The sequence below is a fragment of the Populus alba genome, chromosome 17 (assembly GCF_005239225.2).
Source record: "Populus alba chromosome 17, ASM523922v2, whole genome shotgun sequence".
NCBI classification, from domain to species: Eukaryota; Viridiplantae; Streptophyta; class Magnoliopsida; order Malpighiales; family Salicaceae; genus Populus; species Populus alba.
The window spans coordinates 16956619-16975012 of record NC_133300.1 but is presented as its reverse complement, the minus strand read 5'-3'; the positions used below and the strand labels follow the sequence as shown (position 1 = coordinate 16975012).

Below are 18394 nucleotides of genomic sequence, written 5' to 3'. Positions count from 1 at the left end.
CTTGCTAATATTAAGTGGATATTTTGGTTAATATCTCCTTTTGAGACCAAGATTGAATATTTTAATTGCCGAAGTCATGATCATAATTAATCATTCTCTCTCTCATCTGTTATTTTAATTTTTAAAGCAAGTTTATCTATCCTTTCTAACCTAGCGAGGTTAAAAAACAAATAAAATAAACTTTTTGATTGAAACAAAAATTGTCATAAACTTGGGGTTAGCCATATATATATATTCTCTTCATTTTTTATATTTCAGTCCCTTTTCTTTTAATATGATATTTTTACCATAATTTCAAACATAATTTCATCTAAGATTCAATAAAAATAAAATTTAAATGAAAAAAAAATCCAGCTACTTTACCCTTCGCATGTACAATGAAGTAGCTGCGTATCACCCTAATTCTTATAGTTTATGCTATAATTCATCCTTGGACCATTCCAATTAGACGTGGTCTGTCATCTTTTCTTCTTCTTTTTCTTTTTTTTGTGGACAATGGAATATATATATATATATATATATATATATATATATATATATATATTGCTACTTTTAAATAATAAGTTGTTTAAGCAAAACCATTTTCATATCTTAACGCCATATAATTATTAATGAAATAAATACAAATAATTCTTTTTTTTTTTTATCATAACTATGTAAGTTTATTAAAATAGTACTATTTGTTTTTCAATATTGTAATTTTATCACTAGAGTAAGACGACTAGGACAAACTATTTAAACTATATATGTTTTGAGATTTGGATGCCATTTGCTATCTTTTGCATAGGATTCAAATTCCTCCCTGCAGCTTTTTTGTTGTTGTTTTGTGTGTTTTTAAAAATTAACAAATCTTAGATCTTGCTGTAATCGCGTCACTACATGTTTATCCGGGATTTATCTTAATCTATATCAGAATAATGTGGCTCCAAATTCTTTGTTATAAAAAAAAAATAAATAAAAAGGGACGAAATTTACTAGAGGAAGACAACAAAGAAAGAAAATAAAAAAGAAATCTTGACAATATCTTTTTTTTTTGTTACAGTAGATCATTTTTTTTTTTAAGTTTGTTTTTTTTTTTTGTTATGTTTTTGTTTTTTGCTTTGGTTATTGACTTTATAGTCTTTTTAATATATTCTGGATGATTAAAAAAAAAACTTTTAATAAACAAACAACTAATTGTTGAACATTTACCAAATTTGGATATAACAGACCTGATATTATTATAATTAACTTGAAGAGGTGTTTGGGTCAGTTAATTAATGTCCATTTAACAAGCACCTCATCAACTAAGCTTAATTAATTTGTCTCTATTATCTCTATTTTTTTTATTACAAGATAATAACTAAACATTACTTTAACAAAACTTTAGTTTAGACTCTTCGGAAATAAAAAAATCTTATAGATTTAGCAGATATTGGCAGGATCTTTTCTTGCATCGGTCAAACAAGACTTCAAGCATTCTGTTTTTATATTTCAGTTGTGATGGATAGATGAACAATCTTTCTCTCATGCTCCAAAGTTTTAAGATTCACTACAAGATCCCCAAATATTTTGAATGGCTTGGATTTTATTTTATAATTTATATAACACTTAGGAGGGCAGGAATTGATTATCAAGGGAGATTGTGCCATTAGAGAAGTGAAAAGGTGGCAATATAATTGTCAGCCGTTAATCATGCCCGTAATGGGATTTGATCATCACATGGTTTTCTTTCTTGATCATCCTCTAAATTAATAATAATGATTTGGAAGATCTGCAAAGTGATGCATAACCTCATTAAAATGGAGAGAATACAAAGTTTCCAATCACAATGTCGACCATTATGATAAATTAATTTCCAAGTGATTGAACAAGAAGCACTCATCCTTCCCTTCTTGATAAAAGAATGTTAGAGAATTCCATCAGAAAGCATTTTACAAGGTTTATATATATATATATATATATATATATATATATGGTTTTCTTTATGATTATTTTGACTCTTTTCTCTCAAACAAGCATTCAACAAGAAATTAGGACACTGCTAGAGTTTCATAATTTACCAATGAAATGTTATGTTGGTAATTAAACACTAATTTTGTTGGCATGATTTTTTACTGGTGGGTTCACAAATAGTTACTGTTCGTAAGAAAACTTATCAATGAATAAATTTATAGACAAAAAAAAGCACGCCAAATAAAAAGAACTGTCTGCTTTATTTCATTGGTATGTTCCACAATGAATATGATATATTACTTTTTTTCAACTCTCTAGAACATACTGAAAAATTTAATTTGTCGATAAAATCATCATTAATTTATTAAAAAAAATATATTTTTAAAAATCTAATAAACATAGTAGAAAATAATTAAAAGAAATTAAATAAAAATAAAAATAAAATATTTATTATTGATTTAAAAATTTATCAATTCAAATTTAATTTATCCATTGGAGAGGGGCTAGAGGAGGAGGGGATGGGTTTTCACCAAGACTAGAAGAGCGATAAAATAGAATACATGTACCACTAATATAGTGTGATTATTTTTCCATATACCACAACCAGTGGCGAAGCTAAGATTTTTTAAATGAGGGGGCAAATTACTAATAAATATTTGATATTATATATTACATTTGTTATATATATAAATTAATTTGAAATATATATACCAACTCAAGTTAAGCAAAATTAATTTAAGAATACTTTTAAATAAAAAAAAAAAACTTATATTATAATTGTTCTTTTCAAGATTTAATATTTTAAAATTGTTTCATAATGATTATATTTAATCTCATTAAAAATATTTTTCTCAATATATACAACAAATTTTCATTTATTTATTTCTAAATTTTTCAAGGATTAGGAAAATTCTTGGCAACAATTTTATGCTGATATATGGTACATAACATCTAAAATCATAGCTTAAAAGGATTGTCACAAATTAATATTGTTCTTGCTAGCTTGTTGTTTTATACAAGTGGATTAAACATAAATATTAAATGTTTTTTTTTTTAATTTATTTATCATGTCCTTAATTTTTTTAGTTGTCCTGTATTTCATTTTTAATCATTAGTAAATTTATTATCATCATTTTTTTATATGAAATTCATAATAAAATACGTATCAATTCATCAAAACTCATTTCATTTCATATCTATTAGCTTTTAATATTATCCATACACATATTAATTCAACAAACCCATAAATTATTATAAATCCTAACATTTTCAATAACTAATTATAAAAAAATAAAACTAAAATTATATAATGAAACAAATAAAAAAATAACACAGCTTTATATTAGTTTTGATTAACTCTTTTTTATTATATTATGTTTGATTTAGCTGTTAAATCTTTATATTTTATTTCATTTGAATGTTGATTTATCTACTATTAATTTATATAAATTATTTAAAAAAGTAACATAGTTTTATACCATGAAATAATTAAGCTGCATTCTTGAGGTGTCTGAGCCACATGTTTATAGCCTATGCTTCTCTAGCTATGGAGGGTTGCTAATTGGGAGGGGGAGGGGGCAATTGCCCCCTCTTGCCCCTACGTGGCTTCGCCATGACCACAACTAAAGCTTTTAACTTCTACATTATTGGGTTTTTTTTTATGATTATTTTGACTCTTTTCTTTCAAACAAGCATTCAACAAGAAATTGCGAGCGTGGTGATGGCACAATCACACAATTCTTCAATGAGAGAAATTAAAATGATATTCTTACTTCTGTTTTCTTCTAAATAGTCATTTGGTTATTTTAACATCCCTTTTCACCATAGTTTATTTAATTAATTACTTCCCAAAAGAAGATTTTTTCTCATTTAGGCTCTCAAAATGTAAGAACTTTCCAATAAAACCCCTAGTCTACAAAATCACCATAAATTTGTAATTGAAAAAATCAAGATTTCTTGAAGGAAATGCTATTTTTATTACATAAAACATATTCTCTAACACACACATGCACCCTTTCAAGTGAAAGCTCTTTGGATTTAAAACTTGTATAAGCCCACATTACCTTGTGCTTAATTTTTATCAAATAAATAGGGATGATAAGATTCAAACTCGTGATTGCTTGAACATCAAAGCTCTGATACCATGTCAAAGAACCATCTCAACTTAAAAGCTTAAGCTGTTAGATGAGGTCCCAAAAAATGATTTATATTATTCTTTAACACTGATAAAAAAAATAATTTCTTTTAAATTTAATATAATTTTAAATAAAAAATACTTTAAAAAACAATTGCTACCCTCACTTCATTACATATTTAAAAATTCAACCCAATGGTGAGTGCCCCTCGAAATCTCTTGTCAACGCAGGGAGTTTATGCCCCCGACACAATAATCAACCTAGAGAATTCTTGAGCGATGTGGAGGGTATTTTTGTTGATGTTACGTAAAGCCTAACCCCATGTTTTGACAAAAGGATGGAATTAATCAACAAAAAGGACCTTAATTAGTGCTGGAGGAAAGGGTTTAATTTAATTATGAATATAATTATCCTAAATGTTAATAAAGTAAACTATAACTCATAGAATATTAATCAAAGTGATCAACTGCTTAGAGAAGGTGTGAGAAAGGGAATTTACATGCTATAATGACCGCACGAGCTATCACTAAAGAGAATATGGGGAATTAATAATGATCCACTGGGATCTCAATTTTATATGGGGCAAGTAGATTTAAATGATAAATTTGGAAGTTCTTTGGAATCGACACATTCCCTTTTTGGACAATTTTAAATTGGTGAAGCACTTGGTAGTTTCATCCATCATCTTTTGCAAGGCAAAGAAGAGTGGTGGGGGAAGGACAAGGTGGTGGTGGTGGTGGAGGAGGTGAGGGGAATGGTGGCGCATCATTTGATATCGAGTGCATTTTTTTCCATCAACTATTATAACAGAAACAAATTAATATATATATATTGTTAACATATACGAAAAACAGCTTTGCTTTTCATTGAAGCAATGTTATGTGAAAAGAAGAGCAAATTTTTGAGGATTTTATTTTTAATGTTAAACTTAGATTTTGTTTTTTATTTTTAATTTCATATTCTAACAATAATTTTATTGAGTATAAGGTTTTATTTTTTGTTTTGATTTACTTTCTATGGAGTTATTTCAATCTTATGACTCGAGTCACAAGTTTTGCAAGTTAGTCGTGTTAACTTTGATTTTTTTTTTTTGTCTATTTTTAAATTTTTTTTTAAATTTTATCTTTTAATATTGAGTTGATTAAGAATATAACTTTATATATTTTTTTAATTCTCTTTCTATGAAGTTATCATGATCTTCTTACCCAGGTTTGACTTTGTTATTTTTTATCTTTTGTTTTTTTTCAATTCAATCCTTCAAAATTGTGTTGATTGAGAATTGAGATTTATATATTTCTTTTACTTACTTTCTATGTGGTTATCATTGTCTTATAACTCGAGTTGCGGGTTAGACTGATTGACTTAAGTTTTTTGTACTTTTTAGTTAATTTTTTTTTAATTTCATCCTTCAATATTAGATTAATTGAGAATCAAATTAGGCTTCATAATTTATTTTAATTTGTATTCTATGAGGTTATCTTGATTTCGTGACTCAAATTACGAGTTTGGTCAATTGACTCGGGTGGTTTTTTGTGTAATGTTTTTAAAAAACATTTTACCTTTTAATATTGGATTGATTGTGAATTGAGTTTTATAATTTATTCTAATTTATTTTTTATAGAATTATTTTAATTTTATGGAGTGTCTTTTGAATTTGTAAATTTGACAAGACTATACCATGCCAATTCCCATATAATTTATTTATTTATTTACTACAAAACATAATAAAAAAAACTCATCCGACTTGCTGCTAATTAATAACTTCGGCTCCCTTGTGTTCTTTCAGCAGAGACCCTACTTGGACATGCCACCACTTTTCCTTTTTCAGGGGAAGGTGAGAGAGATTAAGTAGCATAATTATTTTTAAAGTACAAACCAATACTTTTCAGCCATTTAATTAAATCCACTCGGGCAGATGGGATCAGATAATGAATACAAAGGTTTCCAACTAATCATTATATATCATATGATTATATCTCAAATGTGGTGGGACTTTGAATTAAGGAATATATTATACATTTAAAGTCCCAAGATTTTAGTATCATTATATATATATATATATATTTGAAATTTTCTTTTTATCTCAATAATATATTTTAACCTCAATTTAAAAATATTAATGAACGATATAAATTATATCTTGAAATCTTAGTTAACAGCTTAAACTATTAGGTAGAGATAGTTCTTTGACATAGTATAAGAACTTTGATGAACAAGCGGTCATGAGTTCGAATCTCATCATCCCTATTTATTTGATAAAATTTAAGCACAAGATAATGTGGATCTGTGTAAGTTTCAAGTTTAAAGAGCTTTCACTTAAGGGGGTGTGCTAGAGAATAATATAAATTATATCTTGAGACCTCACCTAACAGTTTAAGCTATTATATTGAGATGATTTTTTGACAGAATAGAAAAATCGTTTAACACATCATCTTATCTGTATTGTTTTGTGTCGTTTTTCTCATTAAATAATAAAGTATTCTTTTTCACTTACACTTTTTTTTTTTCAAAAAAATGATTTAAAGTATATTTTATATTTAAGAACATTTCGAGCTGAATAATAATTTGTTCAATTCATGATAAAAGTGATTGAATTTAAAAATTGCGAGCAAGCTTAATCGAATTTGTATCGACATTTTACCGAGTTGATATTGGATGAGCACAAATAATTCCATTCATTATACAACTCTCATTGCATCTTTGACGCCGTATCTCTTACGAGGAACTTCATTGTGATTGTCACATTGGACATCTTGGTGATCTTGGTTATTTAAAATTAGTAGAGATAAAATAAAAAAAAGATGTAGTTTTCTAATTTACAGTGACTAGTTATCTTATATAGTTTTCAAAATTCTAGCTAAAAAACTAGTTATATTAAAAAACATTATTTTATTTATTCTAAAACATTATATTTAAAATAAGATGTATTATTGCTTGCTTTTAATAATAAAAATGTATGTTGTACTCTTGCTAAGAGTTTACCTAAACCATTACGTACATGGTAAAAAACTACTAATCTTGAGACAATAATTTGGGCCATGAATCTAACAATAAAACCTAATCTTTAATTTTAAAATATAGTCATTGAACCAAAGAAAAATAGTAATTGTCAATTTGGATTTTAGCCTTCCTATATAATAATTATATTTAAAATGGGCTTGAAGATATTTACTTATTCTAAAAGAGCTTTGATGGGGTCATATTAACCCAAAAACACATTTACAAGAAAAAGATAATTCACACAATATATATATATATATATATATATATATATATATATATATATATATATCCTTGAAGGTGACTACACCAATAAACTAATAATTTATTGTATAATATAAAAGTGAATAAAATATAAATTTTTAACTCCATATAGAGTTCACATTAAAAAAAACAGTATATTATAGCTTTCACATCAAACATAATGATTTTTTAACAAGTGAGGAATATGATCCTGATGATAATATCATTGGATATCATACAAAATAAAATATATTTGTATTAAATAAAAATAATATATTTGATTGATATGACCTATTTAATGATTATACTTTTAATGGGATACCATACAAAATAAAATATATTTGTATAAAAAATATTAATAAAATTTTAATATTTTATTGACACGACTTGTTTAATGATCATGTTTTTAATGGGTCAATTCTTTGATAAAAACCAACAACACTATAAAATATATTTGAATTAAATACAAATAACAAAATTTTAACATTCTATTAACATGACCTGTTTATTGATCATATTTTAATGTGTCAAATCTTTGATTAAAACCAACTACACATACCTTACACACACAGAAACAAATATTTCTACTATTTTAAAAAAAATTAATAAATTTTTCTAGGGTTTGGAACGAGAAAGATGGCTCTTTTTTTCCTCTCTAATTCTTCTTTGTTTTCTCTTGGAGTTTCTCTCTCATGATTTTTATCTCTGGTACTTTTATAGTTTTTCTCTCACAATTTTTTTAATCTAATTAATTTTTCCTGTCCCTCTTTCTGAATCTAAGCCCTATTTGTAGTATTTAGTTTAAATTTCTAGACTTAAAATATTTTATCTTTTCGAATCTATAATTTTTTTTTTGAGTTTTTAATTCTCAAAAACTTTAAATTTTAATTTAAAATTAAATTATTTATTTATTTTTCCTGTCCCACTTTATCTTTACTGATCTTTCATCTTACACTTATCTTGAAAGTGAAGGTCTAATCTTTATTTTGATCTCTTTTTTTAGCTTGCTTATTATTTCACTCTCTAATTTTTTTTAAAAAGAATTGTTTTAAAAAACATATTAGAAAATATTTAAATTTGGATTATGACAACTTTGACTATCAAAGAAAAATAAAAGCAATGGTTCCAATCACAGGCGGAGGCATGGCAAAGGCTGGGGTGGGCTTTAGCCTAAGTCAAGATTTAATCAATATTTTTAACTAGTTTTATGTAAAATAAATTTTTAATTTTTAATTAAATTATCAAAAAATTCTGAAAATTTGTGTGGAGCCTTCTAATATGATGCTTTATCTTGGGTTAAAATTTCATAATTTTTGGAGAAATTTAGAAATTTGATGAAAAATCACAATTTGATCAATTTTATGTTATTGGACGTAATTTTCAATCCGACCATCAGATCGAGTTGAAATTTTACGAGGGATCTTAAAATATATTGAATAAAATCTAGTTAAGAGTTTAGGATGAACAAAACTTAGTAGTGCTAACAAAAAAAAAAAACCGTCAAATAAAAGCAAAATGACTCATTAAGAGTAAAATGATTATTTACCATTAAAAAATAAAACAAATCAGTTCCTCCTTCCTTTTATATGTTGCCGAGTGAGCAGAAGCGGAATAGAAGAAGAAAGAAAGGAAAAGGCGAGAGAGAAATAGAAAAAAATAAGGGAAAAACATAAAAAAAATTCCAAGAAAAAAAATAAGAAGTGAGAGAATAACCTTGTAAACTTACAAAGTCCAACTTATAAAACACTAATCTAGGGAAGAATCAAGTGAAGAAAGAAGAAATTAAAATAGGAAAAAAATTTAATTACTTTATTTTTCAATTGACATGAGATTGTTATTTTATCCCGGTTGAGGGGTTGTTACAATATTGATTCAGATTTGATTATATATGAATTATATTCCACAAAACATCGAAGGATATAACTGTAATAGTAAGTTTATTTTTACTTTCGTTTTAATTTTATGTACTTTTAAATTTATTTTTTAATATCTTGGATAGTGTATTTGAATTAAAACTTTATTATTAATTTTAAAAATTCATATACACAAGTTAATAATCGATCTTAAAAAATATTTATATACTTATTTAATAGTCTAGGACAAAAAAAATTTCCTGCTCCGCCCTTGGTTTCAATGACACCTCCCTTTCTTTGAAAAGCTTATTTGGGAAATCTTTTGTCGAAGTCGCACGACGGGGCCGCTGTTTTGTAGCCACTTCCAACCATTGATTAGGGGTGAGCAAAAAAATCGAGAAACCGAAAAAACCGAGAAAAAAAAAAAAAAAACCGAAAAAAAAAAAACCCGATTAAACCGATTAAAATTTTAAAAAAAACCGACCGGTTCGATTCGGTTCGGTATCGGTTTTAGGCTTATAAAACCGAAAAAACCGAACCGAACCGAAAAAATAATCGGAAAAAAACCGAGCCAAACCGGAAAAAACGAGTCAAACCGAGCCAAAACCGGGAAAAACCGAGCCAAAACCGGAAAAAAATGAGCCAAAACCAAAAAACCGAGCCAAACCGGAAAAAACCGAACCAAACCGGTTTCCCCCCTAAAAAACGAACCGAACCGAACTGAAACCGGCCGGTTCGAACCGGTTTCAGTTCGGTTTCGATTTTTTTTTAAAAAAAAAAAATTCGGTTTGGTTACTTTTTTTGATAAAAATCGAACTGAACCGGTTTTGCTTACCCCTACCATTGATAGTCAAGTCAAATATTTTGCTATTTTATTTTGTGCATTTGTCTTCATTGAAGAAAGAACGTTAACGACAACTATAGTGTTGTAATTCTCACCTTTTGTGTTCTCCATTTTCTTTTCCAAAGTGAAGATATCTTTCTTCATTAGTACTCAACAAAATTTCTTACGCGTGTTGCACGTTTATCCATTTTTTCCCTCTTGAATTAGTATTAGTCCAACATAAAGAAGTCACCTATCTAAAAATTTATATTTATTAAGTGCGTTCGTCTTTCATAAAATAGTATACATGAAGAATATTTTATGATATTTAATAAACGATAATGTGAAAAACATGGTAGTAGTAATAGAATAATATGATATTATATAATATGATGATGAAGCAGCAGCAACAACAACAACTACAATAATAATATAGAGAGGGATGGTAAAGAGATGGAGTGGCGATGATAAAGCGACAATTATGACAATGAAAATATATAGAAATTACGGTGGAGTGAAAGGGTGGTGGCAATGATGGAGGTAATGATGATAATGACAATGAGGTAAGAATGATGATGATTGAAATTATTAGATGATAGTGTATATTGATTAGTATTTGTAAAATATTTTATTGAAGTTCATGAACTAAAAATAAAATATTCACTACTAGAAAATAGCAAAATATTGGAAAAATATCTAGTATGTGCTTAAAGCCCGATTCCGTTACAAATACAATTACCAATAAAATAACTAATGAAAAAATATCGTTGAAAAATACATTGTCAGTGATTTTTATTATAACACATTTAAGTTATAAAATTAAACTCAATTTCATCAAATGACAAACAAATTTAATTTTTTAAAATCTCAAACAAACTCTAATATATATAGATTATATATCTATACAACAAATTTCTCTAGGAAAAAAGCTATAAACAAGTAAATAACAAACAAACTAAATATACTATACAAAAATACCGAAACATTAGCATAAAAATGAGTTAATTTGCTTACTTGATATGGAGAATCTTAAAAAAAAAAAAAAAAAAAAAAACCAGGATAAGGATACTTACAGATTGAGTTTTGGGGTGGCTGAATTTATGATGATGAGAGCAAGATTTGTGACAAAATAGGGGGAAGAGTGTTGTTTTCTACATAAGAAAAGGAAAGAAGGGGAGGTCGTGCTGCTAGTTATAACTTTAATATTACTGATGGATTTCATGATGGAAATTAGCAATGGTAAATTATCATTGATGATTCCATTGGATATTGACACGTTAGATTTGTTGACAGAAACAAGGGAATACATTTTTAATTTTTTTTATTCTTTGAATTTCATCAATAATTTTGTTGGTTATTATCGATAAAAATAACTAGATTTTTCATCAGTAAATATCATTGTAATTTACTTACGATATTTTTTCTGTTGGTATTGCCATTAATATTTGATAATTTTCTGGTTGTGATTTTTTAAATTAAAAGAAAATACTCTTAAATCAAACCTGAACAATACTTCTTAAAAGTCTTTAAAAATTGAGACCCTTCTGATTAGAATCGAGATGGCACCCAAAACGCGTGAGAACGCCTCAAAATCAACAGCCATGCATGAGTCATCGTGCTTACGAGAGAAAAAAAAAGGTCTTCCGTCTTTCGGCTAGTTGATCAGGTGTTCTTAATTGCCTTTCTTACACTCATTATCTTCTCAATTTTTCAAACCAACGACCGCTTTTTGTGAAAATGATTACCATTTTCTTCTCATCCTTTTGTTTTCACATGATTTTTTGCAGCAATCCGCAAATTTAGATTCCTCACGATCTTTTGATACAATGTTTTAAGCCTGGAACGGATTGGAATTTGGTTCCGAGCTCTGTTCAATTTTAAGATTCAGATGAATCAATCAAATCTAGTGAGAAATGCCGACAACACTAATGAAAGTTCCTGGAATTTGAATAACATCGAGCTCGTACAGTTTGTGCTTTTGGAAAAGTTACTATCCTGTCAAAATTATGTTTCTTACAATACTCTTCGAAGAAATAGCCCAATGATCTATTCTTATAATTTTTATTTATTTTTCAATCTATTTTTATAAGTAATGTGCTCTTCAATTTATACCACTACCACAATCTTTATATTTACAGAAGAAATTTTCCGTCAGTATTTATCCTATCATTTTGATGGTAATTAATTTACCAATGAACTAACCGACGGAAATGCTCCGTCGATGAATCTTTCATTGGTAATTTTTTATAATTCTATCAGTAATTATTTAAAATTATTTTTTAAAAAAATTTATTTTACAAAACTGTAAAATAATTAAATTAATGTAAATCAACACACTATAATACTCAAAACGCTTGAAAAAAAAAAAGAAAAAAAATCAACTCAAATAAATTTACAACAAATAAATAACACGAAAAAAAAATAAATTCAACTAAAAAAATTCATATGAAAAAAATGAAGTTGCGATTGTTAAAAATTTAAAAATCCTATAAATAAATCAACTAAAAATTGATCTCATATGAAAAAACAAATCCTACAACAACATTCATACAATTATTAAGAACAAAAACAATTAAAAATAAAATAAAATAAAATAAACAAATATAGTTAAAAAAACATATGAAAAAAGAGAAAAAAAAATCTTACTTAATGTAGTTGCAAGTGAAGGTAAGAAGAGAGAAAAAAACAAATTTGTAAAGTATATTAATTAAAAAAAAACCTAAAAAGAAAAAAAAAAAGAAAAAGACATACATGAGCATCGAGGAGAAGAGAAGGAGTTGAGGAGAGAAGAGAAGAAAATTTTTAGAAACTGCCAAATATAATCGATGACTTTTCAATTCATCGGTGATTCTATCTGTAATATTTAATTTAAAATTTTAATTTAATCAAAAAATTTTAGAAACTGTCAAATATCACTGACGACTTTTCAATCCGTCAGGTGATTTCATTTGTAATATTTAATTTAAAATTTCAATTTAATAATTGTTTTTCATAAAACCGCCAAATAACACCAACGACTTTTCAATCCGTCGGTGATTTTGTCTGTAAAGAGTATTAATTAACAATGCAATTGAAAAGTGAATAGTTCTAGAGCTCTCTGGAAAATACCAACGGTTTTTTTGTTAATGATTCCCTTTGTAATTGACATGATGAACAATGTTAACTGTTTACCAACGATTTTACCGACATACTTTATTCTGCTGGTAATTCCGTTAGTATAAATGACACGTTATTATTTTTTTACTTTGTTTTAATTATTTTTTTTTCACTGTAATTTCTTTGGTATATATCGAGGGAATATTTCTGTCAGTAAAAGCTATTAGAAATTTATTGACAGATATATTTTGTTAATACTTTTATTTGTTTTTATCAATTTTCTGGTAGCATACCTAATTATAAAATCATTCTCTGATCTATGCTTGTGAAAGATATTTTCATCCACACTAACGAAAATATGAGCACTAAAACCTACCCTAATTTATTTTAAAAAAAACCATAAAAATGAATTTTAACACAATATCACTTCCCCCTCGTAAATTAGGTCTCTTTTCAGATTTATATATATTTTCTATCAATTCACATGAAGATATATACTAGAAGAATACATTGAAAAATGAACAAATTAACTGAGAGAAAAAAATCGAAGATTTAATATAAAATATAAAGAAAAATTATCATATTAATTTTCTTTAAGTTATACTCCAGTCTTTTATAGCAACTACAAACATTCTTCCAAAATCTTACCTTAATCATGGTTTGCAGTCTCTTGCTAGCCAAGTTTACGTAACACATGATTGCGACGGATTAAAAAATAAATTAAAAAGAGGTTTAATATCGATCAAAACTGACTGACGTAAGGATATGCTTACTTCAAGAGAAATATGTACTGCATAACATTCTGTAATGTATTCGTGCGATAGCCAGGTATAGGAATTTCTCTTGTAAAGTGAAATAGACAGCGACAAAAAAAAAAAAAGAAAAAGTAAAAAGCTGAAGCAAAAATAATTGGAGAAAATAGGTAGTGGAAGGAGCAGAATAACAGATTGATGTAGGAATATGGAGAGTGGCTGACCAGAAAGCTAAGGATGCATCCTTTTTAATGGCCAAAATGCTCTATTTTGTGTTTTATCAGTGTCGAAAGTTGGAGCACTTAGTGAAATCAAAATCTAATTGGAGAGAAAAGAAGGGAAGAATCAAGCTATAATTACGAGTATGTAAGCATCAATGGCTGAAGAAGAAGCCCCTTTCCCTCCACACTCTTAGCACTTCGTATGAGCATCTGATGAGGCTTATGAACACAGAGCTTGTATTAATTCTCACTATGTTTTTTTTTATTATTAATATTATTTGTAGGTAACTATATATATATATATATATATCACCTTAATTGTTTACAAAATTAGAGTACAAACTTCACTAATTTGACATCTATCTATCTCTTGACTATACTATAATTATAAGAGCTCAGTCTTGATATGTAAACTCCCTCGTCGCATCTAGACCTAGCAAACTCTGGCTTTTGAAAATCGATCGTTTTCACGAATTCAAGGGCTTCAAATAAACTTGAACCCCATGTTTTGGTTTTATTGTGAGGACAACAACCGGAGCATGGCGATAGCTATCAGAAATATGGAAGCTGAACCGGGAAATCAACATGGCTAATATGATTTTAGCTTCCATCATAGCAAAAGACTGGCCTATACAGTTCCGCGGTCCGGTGGCGAAAGGGATGAAATGCCGTCCGGGAGCAAACGGCTTGGAGGCAAACCTGTCAGGATTGAACTCATTTGCATCTTTTCCCCATATTTCTTCGCTATGGTGAATTGCCAGAACCGGAATCCATATTTGTAGCCCCTTTGGAACATGAAGATCACCTAGCTTAATATCTTCGAAGGCCATTCGAGGTAGCAAAGTGGCCGGTGGATAGAGCCTCAGAGACTCATTTATAACCATGTTTAACTGCAAAAATGCCAAAAAGTTCATGTACAAGTTGTTAGTTGACCATGAAGAAATCTTTCGAGGCCGAAAGTTCTTTGGAATGCAGGTGATTTTTCGCTTTCAGTGAAGATACAACACTTTACAGGCCACTATAGAACCTTTGTTGACCATTCCCATCTGAGTGGATACTTGAATCTAAACAATACCAAATTCCTTTTTGACTCTCTCTGGATGATTCCAATATATTATTCATAACTAGGAGGCATCTAGGCTGTTAATAAGATTAATCAACACTTAGCTTCTTCCATTAAAATATACCTTCAAGCTATCTACGCAGAGAAGAACAAATTCTGAAGTGGTGAACCATGAACTCTGAGGCCTTGTTTAAGTTAGAGGGCCACTTAATTTTCTTTCAAAATGAACCTAGACTGGTCATTGTCTTACGTATTTGAGTGCCACCAACTAAAAGCACAACAGTACAGAACCATTTTGTCTATTCCCCTAAATGCAGAAAAGATTTGCTTCCTTTAAAAGAAATGAGAAATATTTAAAATCAAAATCCTTTAGCTTATCTGAGGGAGTTAGTCAGCGATAATTTTACTGCTACGACTCGGATTTGGTTTGTACAACTTTTAGTAAAAAGTTCTTGTTAAGGTTAAGAAGGACACCCATCTTATCAGGAGACAGGACAATTTCCATATCTATGAGTATTAACAGCTCATGACTCAATTTACAATTGAATTCTTCATGAGGCTTAGTTCAATGGGTTTCCTAATAATAAAACAGAAAAATAAGTTTTTTTTTTGGATCCACTGTGTTGGGTTTCGATATAATTAGCCCCGCACCCTGGATTTACTTACCACCACGCCCGCTGTTTTGTATTTTTAGAGAAAATGGAATGGATATTGAAAAGCTTGGTAAATCGTCACTTACCAAATTGAATTTGGAAAGATGATCAATTGAAGGGGTTTCACCATTGCAGACTTCATTCACCTCGGCTCTCACCTTTTCTTGCCAAGAAGGGTTGCTGGCTAGAAGCATGACCGTCCATGTCAGTAGAAGAGCAGTTGTTTCATGTCCAGCAAAGAAGAAGGTCTTGCATTCATCCATGATCAACTGAAGGTTTGTATTAAAACCATCACTTCTCTTTTTCTCCATCTCACTCACAAGAATCCCCAGTAAATCGTTTCCATAAGAACTACTTCTACCGATCTCTACGCAATCTTTTCGGCTTTGTATGATCTCCAGTAGTAGTCTATCCACCTCCATCTTCTTGGATTTTATTTGTCTGTTGTAGTTACTAGGATAGAACCTGTCAGGGGAATACATTAGAATTTAACGTCACAAGATCATGAATCTACTAATGCAACTTGTTGCAGACAAGGAATCCCTAGTAAATTTTAAAGAACCAGAACTAACTTGAAGTGATAGAAGAATCTGTCAAAGGAAAGGAAGAACCGACCACGTAATGTAAATTCACACACAACTTTTTATCAGATTATATATATACTTCTCTGAAGAGCACTTACCGGCTTCCGGGAAGGCACAAGTGCCTAGTTGCTTGATGGCAAAGACTTTGCAGCTCTGTTAAGAGATGGAATATTTGCTTCCCCTTCTCATAGCTACTGTTGAATTCGGTTCTTGAAATTATATCAGCACTCACTCTAGTCATGTATTCACCAATTTCTACCTCCGTTTGGCCAGATTCCACTGCATTTTGCAGTGATTGGAGCATCTTCTTTGTGCATTCCACCATTAGCCCTGCGTAGCTCTTCATAACCAGAAAAAGCAAATCTCTCAGTGCTTCCATCATTAAAATGAATCAATACCAAGAATATGAAACATGTTGTGAACTGTATTAACCTTGAGCCTTTCTCCCATGAATGCTGGCGCAGCAATATGGCGTTGATGATGCCAATCACTTCCGTTAGCCATTAACAAACCACGACCGATAAAATGTTTGGTTCCCTCTCTTTGCAGCCATGACTTACCAGCTTTAGAGCTATACTTTATTAAAAGTTCTTTGATCAATTCAGTCTCTGTTATGCACAGCCTTGGCTCCACCCCATTCCAATATATAAACCTTTTCCCTGAAAAAAGAGAAATCAAACCTTTTTTCAGAAAAGAGAAAAACCCATCAAAGTTCTTTGATCAATTCAGTCTCTGGTTTGAGTCCCGTCTCGCCTGTGAGACGTGTGCATACCGTATTGTTTAGACCAAGCAACATAATGTGGCAAGAGACGATTGACTGTGTCGTGAGTGATGTGATCCATGTCTTTGGCAGTCGACTGAGATACAAAATCGGCGACGTCTAGGATGTTGCCGATAAGAGGGCGGGGTTTGGGGCCACGCACTCCTTGCTTCTCCATGATTTTTTTGATGCGTCTTGGTGTAAGAAAATAACACGATATGGTATCATATGCAATCTTAAAGAATGAAATAAGGAATATAACTAATAGAGCTGTTAAAACCAACACGATCGTAGCCATGGTTGCTGGCGGTGATCGATTGAAACAAGTTCTCAACTAAGCAAATATAACTTGACACCAAAAATGGGAAAAAGAATTAGAGTCGAAGACAGGAGAGTTGTCTAGTTAATCAGGGGAGGGACCTTAATTTATAGGCATGGCGAAGAGAAACGAATTTTTTAAAGTAGCACGTATTTTTTTTTTTTGGGGGATTGGTAAATTAGAATTTCTATTTCGTTGACGGTGAAATATATGAAAAAGGTTTATTTTATTTTTAATATGTATTATTGTTAAATTTGCATGTTTTAGAAAAATAATTAAATATTATTTTTTTTACTTTAATTTATATTAAGTATTGAAATTAATAATAATATAATAATCATAATTATAAAATTCGGATCGATCTATAAAATTACTTAAGATCTAGACAGTCTAAGACCTAGACTGGTTCGGTTTTACAAAAATATAAAGAAATAATTGACTTAGTTTGACTTCGTCAAAAATTCAAATTCACCTATAACATGATCAACCTAAGGTGAAACCTGTTTAAAATTCAAGTAAAAACCTTGTTAACTTTTTGTTGAAAAAAAATTAACACAATATTTTTTTTAATACTTAAAAAAAATAAAATTGACCTTTCTAATATATAACTAGAGCTTTGTCCGGAATCAATCTTCAAATTAAACCTTAAAGTTATAAAAGTTTGGGTTAATCTTCAAATCGTACTTTAGAATTATAATTATAATTATTTTTTAAGTTAACAAATTTAAAATTAAAAGTGTTTTTGCCGCCAAATATATTTTTGTCTTCTTTATCTTCATTTCTTCTGTGTCATGCAGTAACAAAATGCTAAGCATATATCTAATCGAGAATACTTACCTAATAAAGGTACGTAATGGATCACTTTATCACCATTTCAATCGTTGAATTAATGTAATATTCAACATATGAATTAATAGTTAACAAGTCTTCATTATTTAGTTTGAAAATTTTCACTCC

At 28.9% G+C, this 18394-nt stretch overlaps 1 protein-coding gene across 1 annotated transcript; it reads right to left on the bottom strand.

Moving 5' to 3' along the window:
• Positions 1 to 14171: 14171 nt before the first annotated feature.
• LOC118029741 (cytokinin hydroxylase) lies at positions 14172 to 17510 on the bottom strand. Its single transcript, XM_035033662.1, has 5 exons — positions 17131 to 17510; positions 16791 to 17017; positions 16457 to 16698; positions 15861 to 16239; positions 14172 to 14948 (listed from the first exon to the last, which is right to left on the bottom strand). The coding sequence occupies exons 1-5, from the start codon at positions 17414 to 17416 to the stop codon at positions 14526 to 14528; spliced, it is 1557 nt and encodes a 518-aa protein (XP_034889553.1). The 5' UTR covers positions 17417 to 17510; the 3' UTR covers positions 14172 to 14525.
• Between the last annotated feature and the right edge of the window lie 884 nt (positions 17511 to 18394).

Bases quoted from the DNA above. Each gene is read 5' to 3' on its own strand.
- LOC118029741 (XM_035033662.1), bottom strand. From the start codon at position 17,416: ATGGCTACGATCGTGTTGGTTTTAACAGCTCTATTAGTTATATTCCTT. The intron at 16,699-16,790 runs GTTAATACAGTT...CTGGTTATGAAG, and splicing joins TCATGGGAGAAAGGCTCAAG to AGCTACGCAGGGCTAATGGT. The intron at 16,240-16,456 runs GTAAGTGCTCTT...TTCCCCTGACAG, and splicing joins TTGTGCCTTCCCGGAAGCCG to GTTCTATCCTAGTAACTACA.